Below are 18,346 nucleotides of genomic sequence, written 5' to 3' on the forward strand. Positions count from 1 at the left end.
AGACTTATAATAAAGAAAGAAGGGGAAGATGGCAGTCCAGAAGATAAGTTTGATTCCACTGAAGATCTTGATTCAACTTAAAATCTTCCTTTAGTGCCTTGATTTAGAAGATGGAGCTGAAAGATATTTCAGCTCATTTGAAAAGATACCTGTGAAGCTGAAGTGGCCAAAAGATGTTTGGATCTTGATGTTACAAATTATCCTGATGGGTACAGCAATGAATATATACACTAGTCTGTCAGAGCAGTCTGTAGACTATGAAGCAGTTAAAAGGGCAATACTCAATGCTTATGAGCTTGTCGCTGACGCTTATCAATTAAAGTTTAGGGTGGTAAGGAAAAGGCCTATCAGGTCTTTGTAAAAATAAATGCTGTGGGATTAGTGGTTTTGATCACTGAAATTGGGGGAAAAAAATTGAATGTGAGGGAAATGATTATGGTAGAATTCTGAAGTAACATTCCAGTAACCATTAAGACTTAAATGAGCGTTAAGTATCAAAGACCTGAAAAGTGACAGTTTTGTTTGAAACCTATGATATCTAACACAGCTACATGTGGGGAAATGGTCATATGGAAATCAACAGGGAAATTGGAGGAATAGAAAACCTGGTGATGGAAAAATTATTAGTTCTAGGGAACAGAAGGATGCCAAAATAAAGGAGATGTAAAGAAAACAGTGTGTTTCCACTGCAATAAAACTGGGCATACTAAAGCTAATTGCTAGAAATTAATTGGGAGACCTAATGCAGTAATAGGGATGCCTAAAGAATCTTTAGGAAAAACTAACTTGGGGAAGGAGACAAGTGACAAAACAGCCATATTGCAGGTGCACAGTGAAGGTTCAATCTACTAGAGATAGAGATAATTCCTCAGTGTCAAGTAAATTCAGAAAAACTAACTACAGAAGGGTTTAAAGGTTTCCTTTATAAGGGAGAGGTATCCACTTATTCTTCTAATTAAGGAGGTAAACTAATGAAGATATTGAGACACTGGAGCAAGTTGATCACTGATGCTGGCTAATGATACAATTTGTCTTCCAGAGAGGTTAATGAAGGAAAAAATATTAATTGGAGGTATCCATGGATGTTATAAACCAGTTCCTTTATATAAAGTTGGATTAAAGAATGGTTTAGTATGTGGAGAGATTACAGTTGGAGTAGCGCATAAAATGCCTATAGCGGGAATTAATTCCTATCTTGGGGAATGACCTGGCTAGTTCAAAAAAATATTAGCCTCACTGAGGGTGTTGGACCAATCGGTGGAAGTGAAAGAAACTGAAATACTACAGGAGGAACACCCTGGATTGTTTCCTGACTGCGTAGTGACTAGATCTCGGGGCCCATAAAATTAGGCAGGAAGAAGAATCTATGAAAAAGGGAGATGAAGTAGAAATAGTTATCTGACACTATTTTTGAAAACCTAAGCAAAAAGAAAGGTAAAGAAAATGAGACTGACAGGTTTAGCCCATCTTTGGTAGAAATGCAACAGCCTGATCCCGAGTTTGAGCTGTATCAAACAGCCTACTCAAACTGAATCAGAACCAATACTCGAGTGTTAGTATTTAAAAATACCAAGTGCAAATGAGGAAATGGAGAGCACCTCAAATACCAGCAGTAGAGGAGTAGGAAGTAGTTCATAAAGTGGTAGCTCCATCTGAGTATTGCAATGCTGTTTAACGAGTGGCTCAAGAAATTCTAATGGCAGGTCACTTGGGTATTGGGAAAACGCAGGCTAAAATAATGAAACCTTTTATTGGCCAGGATTACATAGGCATAGTTAAATTCTGTCAGACATATTAGGTAGTAGGGAAACCCAAATTGACAATTAAACCTGTACAAAACCAGAAGTGGGAATCAATATCTTAACAATTATGGATGTTTCAACAAGATTTCCTGAGGTGGTACCTTTGGAGAAAATTACAGCAAAAGTAATAGTGGAAAAGTTAGTTCTAGGTCAAGACTCAAATTTTGTCACTGAGGGACTAAGACCTCACCTTGTTTTTTTCTTTACATATAAAACAGGTGTGCTTAGTGCTCAAAATTTAAAACTGGACAAAGACCCAAAAATGGCTGAATCTATCTGTGACTGTCATGAAGCTATTAATATATATAATGTTACTGGAAACTTATTTTTAAAATAGATGTTTAGTCTGGGTGTGTCTGCGTTTTAATTGGATTAAAGCCAGTTAGTCTGAGTGCTTTAATGTATAGTAGTTTTGAAATGTAAACAGAAAGGTAGAGTGCATTTGCACTTTGTTGAATAAAGCATTCAAGAAGGGGAGTGAAATCTTGCACCTAGCTAGGAGAGATCATGTAATATGTTTATATTACTAATAAAATTGGTACTATGAAAGGGGGTTTTATTGTTAGAAGAGGTGGGGTTCAAAGGGCCTGATGATACAATGAGAATTTACATTTAAAAATGCTGGGTATAACAGAAGGGAGTTTTGTGTGTGTGTAGGGCAGAGGCATGTATAATCAAGGCAGCTGTAAGCCCACAACTGTCTGCAAAGGAACCTTATTTGAATTTGTAAAGTGAGAATGCTTTGTCTGGTATCTGCTTAAAGTCTATGGGTTGTTGTTGCCTTAGTAGAGATTAGTTTGGGTATTTGTTAAAGTTATGATAGTAGTAATATGTAGCCATGTGTATATGTTTAACTTGTGTAAATTTAATAAATGTTCATGTAGTTTGATAAAAGCTCCTCAAACTGGTGGTCTTATTCCTGAATTTAGAGTTGCAACCCAAACGTACCACTTGAAAATATAGGTTATGACAGTTGTTTAAAGTTTCCCTCCGGGATTTTAAATAACAGCCTTTACCAACTGCTGTGTCATAGTGACCCTCTCTCAAATGGAGCTAGCTGGCAGTCACAGAGAAACTCTTATCTCATTATCCCTGAAGAGCCACTAATGACACATTGTGGGGGCTGCACAAAATAAAAGCTATACAAAGGTCATCGGCATTTCACAACCCAGGCTGGCCACCAGGAGTCTGCTCATCTGCTAAAACAAAGGGCCCTGCAACCTTCCTTTCAATTCTTAGTGGTTGAGACATTCAATAATCTCAGGGACCCTTGTCAAAGCCGGAGTGGAGTGGGGGGGAATCATTTGATATGGACCTTTGGTTTACGAAACCAGTAATTTTGCCTTGCTGTACTGCAGTTTCTGTCATTTTACCATTTAATTAGCATCATCGCAGACAAGGAGCTCTGGCCCCATCTACACTGCTTCAACTGGAAAGCCTGTACCACTGCCTACCAAGGCTGAATCATCTGTGTGGATAAGTGAACTATCCAGCATCAGTTTTCAACTCACCGACCTCAGTGAAGGAATACCTCATTTAGATTCTGGAACCCATGTGAAACACTTTCTCTTCTGTGGTCTCCAAACTGTAAATCTCTTTTCTCTATCCCTCTTTCATTGTATTAATGCAAAAGAGACAACAGTGTGACCTTCCACGTTTTGAGTGCGTGCAAATATACTAATCCTTTGAATTCATCGTATTGAGTTTGCTGTGGAGTCATTAATAGAATGGGTCACACCAAAGCAGAGGGGTTGGGAAATATGCTACCACTTATAAAGGGGGAAAACAATTCAAACGCCTTTGTTTGTGGTGAGAGGAGAAATTAATGCTGTTTAACGTAACCTCCCTCCTGTCTAGAAGTCACAATTATTCAAAGAAATAATGAATAGTTTGGGAATTAAAAATATTAAGTCTTAGCTTATCATCTGCAGTCACAAGGAGCATTAGAAAGATGACATCAAACTTTAAAGGTCATGATTAAAGCCTATTGTCATGAATGTCCTGATGATTAGGATAAAGGAATTCTATTTTTACTATTTGCCATCAGAAATGCTCCTAATGAGTCAACAGGATAGGGTCCTTTTGAACTAATTATTGGGCATGAGGCGAGAGGACCTCAAATTAATTAAGGAAAAATGTATCAACCAAAGCTCAGATGATACTTTTGACCTGTGTGTTAAATTCCTGGGAGACATTAACCAAAGCATAAGTTAGCCAAAGAGCATTTGTAAATTGCTCGACAAACAATGAAAGTTAGAGCCGATAAAAATGTCAAAGTTTAAAAGTTTATCAGTGGAGACGAGGTGTTAGTATTACTCTGATGAACCGTTAAAAGTGAGGTTCACTGGACCTTATCAAATCGAAAAGAAACTTTGTAAATTGCATACTGAGTACTCCAGACAAAGAAAAGTCAACAAGTGTATCCCATTAATATGTTAAAGCAATATTATGGCAGGGAAGATAGTCAGGGTAGGAGTGTGTTTACAGTGGTAAAAGAAGTAGGGAGTGAAATAAAAATCAGGGCAATTCAAGAATGAATCAGAAGTCAAAAATTCTAAAGTTGACTCTCTGGTAATCAGATTGGATAATATGGAGGTGCTTAAACATTTAGAAGTAATATTAAGCTATCTTCCAGAAACCTGTTGAGCTGACTTGCGGAAGCTAATACAAATTCATGAATTGATTTGTGCAAATGGGCTCAGGAAAACATCTTTAGACCTGCAGGATGTTGATGTAGGGGATGAATCGTCCATAAAGCAACATCCTTACAGACTAAATCCAGAGAATTAAGCCTAAGTGAGGGAAAAGATCAAGTTCACGAAGGAAAGTGACACTATTGAATGGAGTCACATTACCTGGAGCTCCCCTATCATAATCGTGCTGAAACCAGATGGTCGCAGCGATTATGTATAAATTATCGCTAAGTTAATATGGTAACAAAGGTAGATTCATATCCAATTTGACGGTTAGAAGACTATTGAAAAGATTAAACAGGTAATATTAGTTATAAAAACTAATTTATTGAAGGGATATCGGTAAGTTCTGTTAATACAGTCAATACAATCAAAGAAATATCGGCTTTTGTAACCCCAGATGGACTTTATCAATGCAAAGTCACGCCTTTCGGAATGAAAAATGCACCAGCAACTTTTCAAAGATTAACCAACAAGGTCATCGGATTATGCCACTCTGGTATGTATTGACGATTTGGTTGTGTTCAGCCAAACCTGGGAGGAACATATACAACATTTGAATGAGTCATTTGTTCAGTTACGAAGAACCGATTTGCTAATAGATTTGACAAAAAGTGAATTTGTCAAGCAAAAGTAACTTATTTGAACCACACTGTGGGACAAGGCTGAGTAGCACCTAGAGAAGCCCTTATCTTTGCTATTTTGGATTTTCTAGTGCTCAACACAAAAGAGATTTTGCAGTACATAGGCATGAGTTGATTCTATCAGAAGTTTGTTCCAAATTTCAGCACTGTAATGGCACCCCTGACAAGTATGTTAAAAGAAAGGTAAGAAATTTGAGTGGACAAAGGAATGTCAAAGGGCCTTTGACAGCTTGAAAGCTGTACTGACTGCCACACCGGTTTAAGCAGTGCCGAATTATGCTAAATCATTTAAACTGGCAGGTGCCAGTGACGTGGGTGTTGGTGCGGTGTCCTTACAGGAGGATGAGATGGGGATCAAACGGCCAGTTAGTTACTTTTCCTGGAAATTGAATTCTTGCCAGCAAAAGTATTCAATGGTGGAAAAAGAGGTTGAGTTTGGTGTTGGCTCTATAACATTTTGAAATACACATAAATAATAGTCTCTGCAGAGACTATTATTTATATGGACCATAATCCGCTAACCTTTATACAAAAATTTCATATCAAGAATCTGAGGATGTTTCATAGGAATTTAATGCTACAGCCATATAATTTGAAAATTATTCACTTAGCAGGAAGAGACCAAATCATAGCCAATGACTTATCAAGAGTTTAAATGTGGAGAAACGTGAATGTCATGATCAGGGTAGACTTGTGTGAAATATAACTATTGGAAAGTCAAGTATCCTTGTATATTTGCTGTAAATACCCTGTTATTGTTAAGAGTAAGGTTTGTATAATTAAGATAGGGATTAATAAGAGGGGATTGTTTAATAGAAAATGAAAACTCCTTTAAAGGTGCCGCCTTCTTTTTGTTTAAGAAGTTCAGATCTATCAAGCCAGATTTCACTCTGGGATCTGACTTGTCCAGTATTAACATCAGCTGGGTTCATAATGTGTAAACCACAAAAGAGTTCTGACACTGGAGATTCCAGCCAAGTTTCAGCATTGTGGAGAATGGAACTCCCATCATCGTCATCACAAGTCGGATAGGCAGAATATTGTGGTTCCTGCATCAGTCAACACTACCAGCTTGGGTACAAGAAATGGGGGAAAAAGGAAAACTCCTATTTTGCCTCAACAACAGACCTTGATCCAATCTTAGACACCTTTTAAAATAGTACTGTGACATTCCTCCTCTCTCTCACACCATGGCTGTTGTGGCCTCTAAATGAGATTGCAATTTTGAGGTAGTTTTGTCCCATCCGCCCATAACCACTAGGAACAAAGCTAAGATCAGCTGCACACGTGGGACTGTTACAGCCCCCAAAGGAGACTTTCATCTCATCGTTCCAAGCCTAGAATGCTATAGAGGATTAATATCTAAAGTCGTACTCCATCCCCAAGGCATATTTTGAACAGGAAACCAGAGAGATCAGCAGCCTGTCTAATCAAAGACTATGTGGGAGCAGAGTTGTGTAGCAAAAGAACTGGAGTGGGGATTTGAAGAATTCTGTTTTTTTTTTTAAACATAGCGAATTGCACTGTTCTGGAATGCACAACATGAAAGAGTTGTGGAAACATTCGATGGTCTAATTCAAGAAGGAATTGGAGATACACTTAAAAAGGAAAAATTTGCAGGGCTATGGGGAAAGACTGGGGAAGTGGGACTAATTGGATAGCTCTTTCAAAGAGCTGGCACAGGCACAGTGGGCCTTTAGATGTCCTTTTGTGTTGTATGATTATATTCTAAAATTGCAGTGTAAAGACACAAGCACACCTTAAAATCCAAGTGACAATTTGTACAAAATACTTAAGGATATTTTTAAAAACAGGCACAGAAATGGTTTAAGATATTAGACCTAGTTAGGATTAAATTGAATAGCATTTTAAAAACTCTGGTTAAAATAAAAAGATGGCATATTAACAGTTCTACGGCACTACAGCCAGTATATACAATATTAAAAGCTGGACATATTTAGATGGCAGAGGGCAAAACAATCAGTCTTATTACAAGCATTTTACATAATTCAGCCATAAAGTCACGGGAACCTCGATCTCATTGAAGAACGGTAATGCGTTACAATGTGAAAGAAGTTAATATTGATGAATTGGTAAGGCCCTTGGGCCATTTAGTTTACCTTCCCTTTGCCAGTAGCACAAATCTAAGGGGCATATTGAACCAGTCTATGGAACCAGCCTGTTTTAAAAAAAAAACTCTGCAGATTTACTGTTAATCCAGAAATTATATTTCCAGTGACCTACATTGTTAACATTTCACAGAACCTGACTCAACCACACTGAGCTACATCTCTGCTGCCCTCATTAGTAGCAGGAGAGATACTACACAGCCTTCTGAAGGAATATTTTTAGTTTGCCAAATGCCAGTATTCTGGATCTCAGTTATTAGCTCTGGCATAGGTCACTAAGAGTCAAGGAGCCAGTGATGACAGAAATGAATATTTTAGGCATCAACGAGCAGCAAAGCACAGCAACAACCAAAAGCTCCAGCATACCAAAACAGAACTACGGTGGAGCTGCAGTGACACCATGCCAGTGACATGTCTATTCCTCAAACGAAGAAAGATCTGTCCAGCGTGAATCAAGTAAGACCCAGAAAGAAGCACAGGTCAAGTCGAAACACCAGAGAAGCCTGGAATTAAAGTGTGATACTCAGAATCGAAGGCTCTATCATCTTGTCCGAGGATGGCACAACATCCTTTGTCAGGTTGTGGTTAGCAAAAGGAGAGAAGCAATCATACAATTTGAATAGGGCTTTGAATAGAAATTTAAGCAAGAACAAAAGTATAATGTACATAGTTATCATGCACCATCCTACGCCAGGAGAATTCTTCATTCTTTGGCTTCAAATGTTAAGACAGGCAATCGATTTTAGAAGGAAAATAGAGGATTAAAAATAATCTTAAAAGCCTGGTCTACATCTAGTGTCTTTTCCTGGGCAGTTCAAGCAGATACTTAATAACAAAATGGAATTGGCAGTTGTAAGTGCTGCAGGGATCCCATATTGGATATCAGCAAGGCTCAAAATGAAGGCAGATGGCCCTCTCAGTGACAAAAGATGCTGGCTCACCACAGAATCAAAATGCTTACAGCATCAAAAGTAGGCTTGAAAGAAAGCCTTCGCAAGTAGCTTCGTGTGTGCAAGGAGAGGGTGATGAGCAGGGTTCCAGTGCAATCACTCCAAATTCAACAGAGTAATTCTGCCTCTCAGTGACATTACAATGCCCTCCGACTGGTTTAATTTTGATCCCAACGTGATTACATTGTTCTAATTACTCAGTTGTAATTTCTGAAGAATTACTTTCAACTCAGAGGAAATCCAATTATACATTGGAGAGGAATCTCTGGTATTAGCCACTGGTCTTAGCATCTTTCTGGCCAGAGTTCCACTTCAGGCCTCCATTTCGGCAAACTTCCGTTTGCCATAGCTCTGAACCAGGTTGGAGGTGGTGATCTGGACAGCCTGCCCCTTCTCCCACCTCTGAAACTCATTCAATCCCTTCTGACCAGCCCGGAACAGCTCCCGCTCTAGCTCGTCCAGATGAGCCACTAGTGACGACGTGTCCTCGTTGTACGCGTTCTGGGAGGAATCCATGATCCGGCGGAAGCGGTTGACAAAAGTCTGTGCCAAAAACAATCTTAGTCAAAAGTACAATACAGGAACAGTAGATTTAAAAAACCTACATACAGTGACAGCCTAAGCCTTGGTCAAAATGGAAATGATTGGACAATTTCTCCATCTATCATGCATGGAGACCATGTTACTGCAAGTGACTGTGATTACTTTTAAGCACATATTTTGCATTATATAAATATAATTATTCTGCACTCACTAAATTTTGGAGGAATAATCCTGCTGTTATCAGGAGATTCTGCTGTAGTTTTGGTCACAAGAATTGCTTGCTGTGGTTTAGAGTGACTCTGTTAAATAGACTCCTTTTGCTGTAAAATGGAATCTGTTTGTTGCAAGTCCCACTCCTTCACCCCTACTCATTGGCTGACAGTGATGTCAATACATACACTGATTTTTAAAAATACCATTAGGTCCTGCTTTAAAAATAGTAATATTCCTCAGTGCAGCAATAAGTTATTTGAGTTTTTCTGTAGGACAATTCAGAATAGTGATTACAATATAATATGATTACCTGCCAAAATAAATTACTTCTACGCTCAACACTATGCTAGAGTTAGAAACTGTAGCATTCTGAAATGTTTTTATAACATATATGAGCAAAATCATACTATAATTGGGCAGCACAATAACAGCAACATCTAGTCTCCAAGGAGAATGGTGGGAAATCACAAACACAACTGTTACTTTGAGGAAAACATCTTTCAGATGCCAATTGCTTATACTGTGGATTGGAAAGGGGCCAGAAAGATACGCACGTGACAGTAAAGCCCTTGGCTAATCCTATGTACCTCGTCGTAACCAGTTTCGGAGTGATCCAGGCAGAGGGACCAGGAACTGGTCACTGCCTTTAACAGTGGTTCATTTTTGTTTATTTCTTTATGTTTTGTCTTTAATGAGTAATTTGTTTTTTAGGATACCAGCTAGGGTACATTGTGAAGTCAGACACTGTTAGAAAGCTGTACTATCAGGAGAGATACATACACATTTAAGTGTCAGTAAGCCAAGGTGATATTGCTCTCAACATTGAATAACAAGATTGAGATTCAAGATTCCTCCAGAATTTAAACATATAATCTAGACTAACAACACCTCAGTTGAGGGAGTGCCGCATTGTCAGAGATGCCATCTTCAAGGTGATATGTTAAACCAACTTCTCATAAGACCTGCCTGTTCTAGTGACTCAGGTGTACTTTAAAAGTACACCTGATCTCTTGGTTCTATTTGAAGGGCAAGGTATTTTCTCAGTGCCCTGAATCACCAAAAGCCAGGACTTTGCTGTGTCCAAAACGTCTGCTGAGGTCACCTAAAGAATAACTGTTTGCAGTTTAAAATAATAAATTGTATTTGAAGTACAACGGGACATTGAGAGCTGTGATAAGATGCTAGATAAATGCAAATTCTTCCCATCACTTCTTCCTTTTACACAGGAAATGATTAAGAACTTACACAAAGAGAAACAGCAGCCACATATCTGAATCCTTATAAAGTTACATCAATAGAATATCAATCTCATTCCATAACACTCATATCCAAATAAACAAAAAGTGCTTGAAATACTCAGCAAGGTAGGCAGCATCAGTGGAAAGACAAAAACAGAATTACCATTTCAAGTTTATGATCTTTCATCAGAACTGGCAAAAGTTCACAACAGGACAAGTACAGAGGTAGGGAAACAGAGCGGGGAGGGAGAGAATAAAAGGGAAGATCTACAATCAGTTGGAAAGCAGGAGAGATTCAATAACAAAAGGGAAGACGGTGCAAAGCATAAGGGGTATTAACAACACTGGTCATAACTACTGCTACCATTTTTCTGGACAACAGGTGCTGGTAATGCTTCTGCTGTTGCCATTTATATGTCCTCAAGAATCATCTTTTGTTTATTTATCCTATTGCTATCCCCTTTCTTTGCACAATCATTCCTTTTGACAGCAGCTGCTCTGCAGTAACTCACCAAAGCTCCTTTGACAGCACCTTCCAAACCCACAACCTCTACCACCTAGAAGAACAAGAGCAGCAGGTGGACAGGAACTCTTACCTTCTACAAGTTCCCACCCAAGACACATACCATCCTGACTTGGAACAAAATGATGCTCCTTCACTATTGGGGATCAAAACCCTGGAACTCCCTCCCCAACAGCACTGTGGATAACCCAGACTGCAGTAGTTTAAGGTGGCTCACAACCACCTTCTTAAGGGCAATAAATGCTGGCCTTGCCAGTAATGCACACATTGCATAAGTGAATTTTAAAAAGATTGCCAGTTCTAACAGAAGGTCATCAACCTGAAAATTTAACTCAGTTTCTCTCTCCAAAGATGCTGCCTGGCTGCCGGATATTTCCAGTGTTTTCCATTTGAATTTCCAACATCAGCAGTGTTTTGTTTTTAATGACATAGCCTTTAATGAAAAAAATTGCACCCTGAAATGCAGTAAATTGGGACACTCACCTGTAGGATGGTCTGAGCAATCTCTGTGTTCTCTGGGTTATTAAAATGCAGCAGCTGTGTTCCAAAACCATAATAATATGGCCCCATTTTGTGCAGGTCCACTACCTTTGCGTCAGCACTGAATATTGTCCGCCAGCCACCCTTGTACACTTTTGGCGTGCCAGCAGAGACAATGCGGCGTTTGGGGTCACACAGTCCTTTCGCCAACCAAAGTGGGAGTTCCATCTTTGTGCCCTTTTTGGAACAAAAAAAAAATTCAGCTCACAATAAAAACAACAGCTGCTCAATAGAGAACAGTGCAGCTATCAATTCTCGGCAAGATAGGAATCTTCATTTCCTATCATTTGCCGAACTCAAACAAGGAACAAAGAATAAAAAAAAAGACATGCATTTATATAGCGCTTTCCATGACCACAGGATGTCTCAAAACACTTCACAGCCAATGAAGTATTTTTGAATTGTAGTCACAGACGTTAAGTAGGAAACATGGCATTCACTTTGTGCACAGCAAACTCCCATAAAGAGCAATGTGACATTGACCAGATAATCTATTTTTCATGATGTCACTTGAGGGATAAATATTGGCCTGAATATCAGGGATAATTCCACTGCTCTTCAAAATATTGCTGTGGACTCTTTTGCATCCATCCAAGCAGGCAGACAACATCTTGGATTAACGTCTCATCGGAAAGACAGCTCACCACCAACAGTGCAGCAGCCCCTCAATGGACTGGAGTGTCAGCCTTGATTTTTGTGCTCGAGCCTCCGAAGTGAGCCATGAACCCAGAGGCTTGTGACTCAGAGGCGAGTGCGTCACTATACACATATACATATAGAAACTTTTAGGACATCCCAAGGCACTTCATAGTCAGAAGAGAACTTTAGAAATGAATCCATTGTTGCAATGTAGGCTGTTATGACTGGTCCCCAGGCGAGGTCCAATTTAACTTCCCGAATGGGACCCCAACTTTGTTATGCTCCTGGGTGAGGAGGAATGAGCTGGCTTCCCTTCTTTATTCAACCCACTCGGTTGGTAGCAACAAGGTTAATTTCAAAGGGACCCCTTCCCCCATGGATACCTTTCCCCAGTCCAAATATATATATATATATATTTTTTTTAAAAGGAGTCAATTTAACCACGCTTTGAGTCGAAGAAAGAGTAAGTTTATTAGTTACTAAAAACCCGAGAAAAACAACAAAAAGGCAACACACACCATACACATAGATCAGAAATGAGATGAGTCCAAATAAAAGTTCAAAAAATACGAATCAGTCTTTGGCTTGTCCGTGAGGCGTAGATGGCAAAACGTTGTGACGTTCAGTTGGGTGATTCTGGTAGAGCTGACTTTAGTAGTTCCGTGGTTCGTTTGGAGACACCTGGTTCTGCTGGATAGTTGAAGAAGCTATCCTATTTCCTTTTTGATTGTGGCTTCTGCTGCATTGCCTCCACAGAGACCACTAGAGCGCGCAACAGACAGGGCAAGCACAAGTGCAATAGAAAGCCTGAGCGAGAGCTCGAGCCTGGGCGAGGGCCTGCGCCCAGACCCAAAACAGGGTGACGGGCCCGAGCGAGAGCCGGGCAAGAGCCCTAGAGAGCCCGAGCCCAGTCTAGAACCCGAGTGAAGGCCCGAGAGCGAGAGCCCAAGTGAGAGTCTAGCCTGAACAAGAGCCCGAGCCCGAGCCCAAGCAAGGGCCCGAGGCCGAGAGCCCGAGCCTGAGCAAGGGCCCGAGAGCGCAAGCCTGAGAGAATGAAACCGAGAGCCCGTGCCCGGGTGAGAGGCCGAGCGAAGGCCCGAGAGCAAGAGCTCTAGCTCTAGCCCTAGCGAGAGCCCCAGCCCGAGCGAAAGCCCAAGCTCGAGCCTTGTTGCTGTCTCACACACACAGTACATCAGTATAGCTCTGCAGCTAGCTTTTTAACCCATTTTTCCCTGTGTATTTCTGTAAGGGAGAAAAAAAAAAGTCTTGCGCCCAGTGTCTGTTGTCTTTGATCTGACTATTTTACACATTGAGATATAAATAAACAGGAGATGGATTTTAGATGCCAACTGAGACGTGGTAATCAGTCTTTTGTCTCTGCAACCACAGGAGATTAAAGTTCAGTCTTTTGCATCTTCCCTATCTCCTTTTCAAGTGTCCCTGCTTGAAGAAGGCCATGACACATTCTCAGGTGTGACATTCCATGTTCCCTCAGGACAGGTCTGTCAGTATAATTTATCTAGGAATTTTTCCAGAAAGTGGTCACTTTACATTATCAGCCATTTTTTGCTCAGTGTCCTTGCTTGTATTTCCTTAAAAAGTTCATTGGACAGGTCAGCTGCAATCACAGTTGATTTCCCAGCAATGAGAGTGATTTTTAGGTGGTACAATTGGGGAAACAAACTCCAACTGAGTAACCTGGCATTCTGTCTTATAAAGGTTTGTGGTCAATATAGACAGTGGCCTCTCTCTATCCCTTTCGGACATATATCTCAGTGTTTGAAAGCCAGTAATAAACCGAGGGTTTCCTCCTCCACTGTGGAGTACTGTTTCTTGTGCTTGTTTAGTTCTTTGGCAAAGTATCTGATTGGACTCTGTATCCCCAATTTGTCTTCCTCAAGGAGGACAGCCCCTACCCCAAAGTCACCTGCATTGATGGCTTCTTTAAATGCTTGGTTAAAGTCCGGAGCTGCAAGCACAGGCTCGCCTATTAAAATGACTTTCAGCTTCTCAGTAGCTGTCTGGCATTTCCCTGTCCATATTATGTTTGCTTTTTTCTGTAGATTTGTCAGCAGGCTGGCCAACTGTGCTGAATTTGGGACGAACTTGTGGTAGAAGCCACACATCCCAACAACTTCATGATTTCCCATTTCGTTGTGGGAATGGGGAACCGTGCTGCTGCTTGTATCCTTGCAGCCCTGGGCTGTACTTGTCCTTGACCCACCATCTGTCCTAGATAGCTCACCTGAGCCTTAGCGAGCTCGCTGTTTGCGAGATTGACCACTAGGCCTTTAGTACTAGTAGTGTACTTTCTGGAAGAGGGCTTCCAGTTGCTCTAAGTGAGTTTTCCAGGTGTCACTGGACACTAGGAGGTCATCTAGGTACACTACGTGATTGGATAAGCCCACTAATACTAGTTCATCAACCTTTGAAAGGTGGCCGGGGCATTTCGGAGTCCAAATGGCATGACTCGACCCTGGTATAACCCATCCAGAGTTACAAAGACGGAGATTTCCTTCATGCAGGCAGTCAAAGGCACCTGCCAGTATCCCTTGAGTAAATCTATCTCTGTAATCTAGGCTGCTTTACCTACCCTATCTATGCAGTCTTCCAGGCTGAGTATTGGGTAGGAGTCGGCTCTGGTCACTGCATGAACTTTTCAGTAGTCAATGCAGCTTGTGCACGAGCACAAATGGGAAGATCCAGCTACTGCTGCTCGGCTCTATCACTGGTTCTCCAGCGTATAGTTAATCTCCTCCGAAACCTGGGCCATCTTTTCTGGGCCTAGGCAATTGGGATGTTGCCTTATGAGAGGGACCTCTCCCACAGCCACATCATGTAGAGCTAGTGTGGTGCAGCCTGGCTTGTCTCCGCATAAGCCTTTAAATGTGGTGAACAGCCTCGTCAAGTCTGCTCGCCGTTCTGTACTTAGGTGGGTGAATAAGGAGGCTAAGTTCGCTCGTATCTCGGTCTTGGTTGGCCGGGTAGTAGGGGGTTCAATGTGGGCCTCACTCACATCCCCCCCCCAATTCATCCCCACTGCTACCCTCATAGGATAGGTCAGTGGCAGTGAGACAGACCTGCTTGTCCCATTCTCAGCTGTGATATTGCTTTATCATATTGGCATGACGCAGCCTTTGCTGGGGTCTCAATTAGATAGTTTACTTCTCCGAGCTTCTTTGCTGCTCTGTATGGGCCGTTGAACCGGGCTTTTAAGGGCTCACCTGCTATTGGTAGGAGCACTAACATAATCTCCTGGCTGAAAGGTTCAGGCCCTGACACGTTTGTCTGCCTGTTTCTTCATAGCTGTCTGGAAGATTTTTAAGTGTTCTCGGGCCACAGTACAGGCTCTCATGAGTCGCTCCCAGAACATTATTACGTAGTCTAACATGAAGACTTCCTCCTTCTGTTCTAAAAATCTCTCCTCGATTAGATCAAGGCCCTTGCACTTGGTGCCCATAAACTATTTCAAACACAGTAAAACCAGTGGACTCATTGGGTGAGTCCCTGGTAGCGAACAGAAGAAAACCTAGTCTTTTATCCCAGTCATATGGCTATACATGGCAGTGTGCACTGATCATTATTTTTAGAATCTGCTGGTACCGTTCTAGCATCCCCTGCGATTGCAGGTGATACACTGAAGACTTCAGCTGGGTCACGCCCAGGCTACCCATGACTCCTTGGAATATTTTGGACATGAAATTTGAACCCTGATCTGATTGAATCTCGGTGGGTAGACTGGTAAAGAATTGGGTTTATTCCTTCACCACATTTTTGGCAGATATGGTTCTCAGGGGAACAGCCTCTGGGAAGCAAGTAACCACAACCATGATGGTGAGGATATACCGCTAGCCTCCTTTTGATTTGGGCAAGGGCCCGACACAGTCCTCTAACACCTTGCTGAATGGTTCCCCAAAAGCCAGCACAGGGATCATAGGTGCAGGTTTTATTGCAGGCTGGGGTTTTCCCACAACCTGGCAGGTGTGGCAAGTTCTACAAAACCTTACTTCATTCCTGTGGAGGTGTGGCCAGTAAAAATGTTGGCTGATGCGGGCTTAGGTTTTGCTTATACTGACATGCCCAGCCAAAGGAATTTTGAGAGCTAGCCGTTACATTTCCCTATGGTACCTCAGCAGCACCACTACCTGGTGGATCACTCCTCGCTTGCAGGTCTGTGTAGGGGGTCTCCATTTCTTCATTAGGACCTCATTTTTAATGCAGTAGCGTTCAGGGACTGCTTCTGCCTCAGCTTCAGTTTAGGTAGTCTGAGTTAATGTTTTTAACAGTGGGTCAGCTTGCTGGGCTGCTACCAAGGAAGATCTATTTATTACCTCCTTAGGGTCTTCTAGACTCACAAAAAAAGGTTTCAGATAACCAGACCGTAGGTCTTCTGTCTGCAGTGCCACTTCATCCTCCACTGACGGAGTTTGTCTGGCCATAGACCATGTTACCAAACAGTCAGGGAAAATGCCAGGCACTTTCGCCTGCTGCTGTTCTGTCTCCCTGACCTCAACTGGCTTTCTCAGGCCACTAGGGATGCTTTTACCTTTGATCCCACCAGGTCATTGCAGGGGAGCAGGTCCACCCTGTCCACAGGCAAATGAAGGACGACTCCCAAGGTACTGGTCCTGATACAAGATTGCACTCCGGATGCACCCGGTATAAGGGGATGGGCATGTATCCTCCTTCAATCCCCTTTACCAACGTCTTGGCACTTACTGCATTCTCTGGTGGAAAGGCATGCCTTTTCCCAGCAGTAGTTTGGCTCGCCCCTGTATCGCTACAGGCTTATTCGCCTCACCCTGCGGAAATGTGGCCGCCCTTCCTTTGGATACAAAATGATTGTAACTCTTAGGGATTTGTTTAACCTCACCCGCACTCTCAGAAGTGCATCTACAGGCATTTGCAGCCACAGTCAGAGCCATAGCCTCATCTGCTATGCTCTCTGACTCTTTCCTATTATCTGCACAGTGTGTACGTGTCCCGATAAATCCTACTGGTTTTTCCCATAACCTCCAGCAGTTGACCTGGAGGTGACCTACCTTTCGGCAGTTAAAACACAACAGGTTTCTTGGCCTCACTTTTCACCTCAGCCCAACCCTTTCTGTCGTGAGGGCGAATAGGATTTCCTTGTCTCCCATGGGTGCTCAGTTTTCGATCACTCTCTCCACTCTATCCTTTCCAGTTGGTCGGGGGTGACTAGGGGACGTCTCTTCTGGGACAAGGATTTGTGGATCAGCTCATAATAATCAGCCAGTGTGGCTGCCTTCCTGGCCCCTGTTACCCTCTGTTCCTCTAAGTGTGTTCTTATTGGAAAGGGTATGGAGTTTTTAAACTCAAGGAGAATTATTTCATGGATGTTTTCGTAAGTGACTTCGTTTTTAAGTGCCCGCACCCACTGGTCAAAAGCAAGTTGCTTAAGCCTTTTAAATTCCAGGTACGTCTGATCAGGCCATTTCCTGGGGACACGAAATCTCTGACAGTACACCTTCGACACTAACTAGTACGCACTTAAAATTGCCCTTTATGCTGCCTCATAGTCAGTGGCACTTTTCTCAGGCTAGAGGGAGTAAATTTTGAGAGCTTTTCCTGAAAGTTTACTCTGCAGTAGTATGGACCAATGTCGGTCCGGCCACTTTAACTGCTGTGCTAACTGCTCAAAAGAGATATAGAAGGCTTCATCAAACTTGGGGATTAAACAAGCAAACTGATTGCCTCAGCCCTTAAGTCCGAGCTAGTGGTATCTTCAAGGGGCACAATAGGATTCCTGCCCCTCAGCTTGAGCTGCTTCAGTTTAAACCCCATTTCCCTCTCTTTTGTTCTGAAATTCTCTCTTCTCTCCATGCCCTTTCCTGTCTTTCCTCTTTCCCTTTCCTTTTCTCATTCCTGAAATTCTAATTTCTGCTGCTCCAATTTTAACCTCACTTCCGCCACTCTATCCATTTCATCCTCTCAATTTCCAACTGTAGGCCAATGGCCATCCCTTTTAAAATTTCGGGTTTTCTGGCTTTCAGACGAAATTCTAATCCTAAGTGCCTTGCTAAATCTTTTAACTTTGAGGGGCAGAACTATTAAATTTTCATAACTAATGTCCCTTCTGTCTGTAAAAACACGGCATCAAATATGGACATTTTTACACTTTAGAAGGGCAGACTCAAGAAAATTGTGTTTTTTTAAAAATTGGTTTCAAAGGAATAATTTACTTTCCCTACTCTAATTCTTCAGTTTCTTCTGTGGGCGAAGCCCCCAATATGACCTGTCCCCAGCAAGGTTCCCTCAATTTGTTAACTTCCCTAACAAGCCCCCTATTTTGTTATGCTCCCGGGTCAGGAGGAATGAGCTAGCTTCCCTTCTTTATTCAACCCACTCATTGGTCGCAACAAGGTTAATTTAAAAGGGATCCCTTCCCCTTTGGATACCGTTTCCCAGTCC

General features: G+C 41.8%; 1 protein-coding gene across 3 annotated transcripts in view; it reads right to left on the bottom strand.

The window, feature by feature from the left end:
• Window positions 1-4,802: 4,802 nt before the first annotated feature.
• gins3 (GINS complex subunit 3) overlaps window positions 4,803-18,346 on the bottom strand; it is a 29,200-nt gene continuing 15,656 nt past the window's right edge. Inside the window, exons 2-4 of one of the 3 annotated variants that reach the window (XM_078544021.1) lie at window positions 11,219-11,452; window positions 8,619-8,761; window positions 4,803-5,029 (exon numbers count right to left, since the gene is read on the bottom strand). In XM_078544021.1, the coding sequence (XP_078400147.1) occupies window positions 5,020-5,029; window positions 8,619-8,761; window positions 11,219-11,452 (387 nt within the window). In that variant the 3' untranslated portion in view covers window positions 4,803-5,019. Of the gene's footprint in view, window positions 8,762-11,218; window positions 11,453-18,346 lie in introns of all 3 variants that reach the window. The other 2 variants (XM_078544020.1, XM_078544022.1) reach the window with 2 other exon arrangements.

The sequence above is a fragment of the Cetorhinus maximus genome, chromosome 6 (genome assembly GCF_964194155.1).
Source record: "Cetorhinus maximus chromosome 6, sCetMax3.hap1.1, whole genome shotgun sequence".
NCBI classification, from domain to species: domain Eukaryota; kingdom Metazoa; phylum Chordata; class Chondrichthyes; order Lamniformes; family Cetorhinidae; genus Cetorhinus; species Cetorhinus maximus.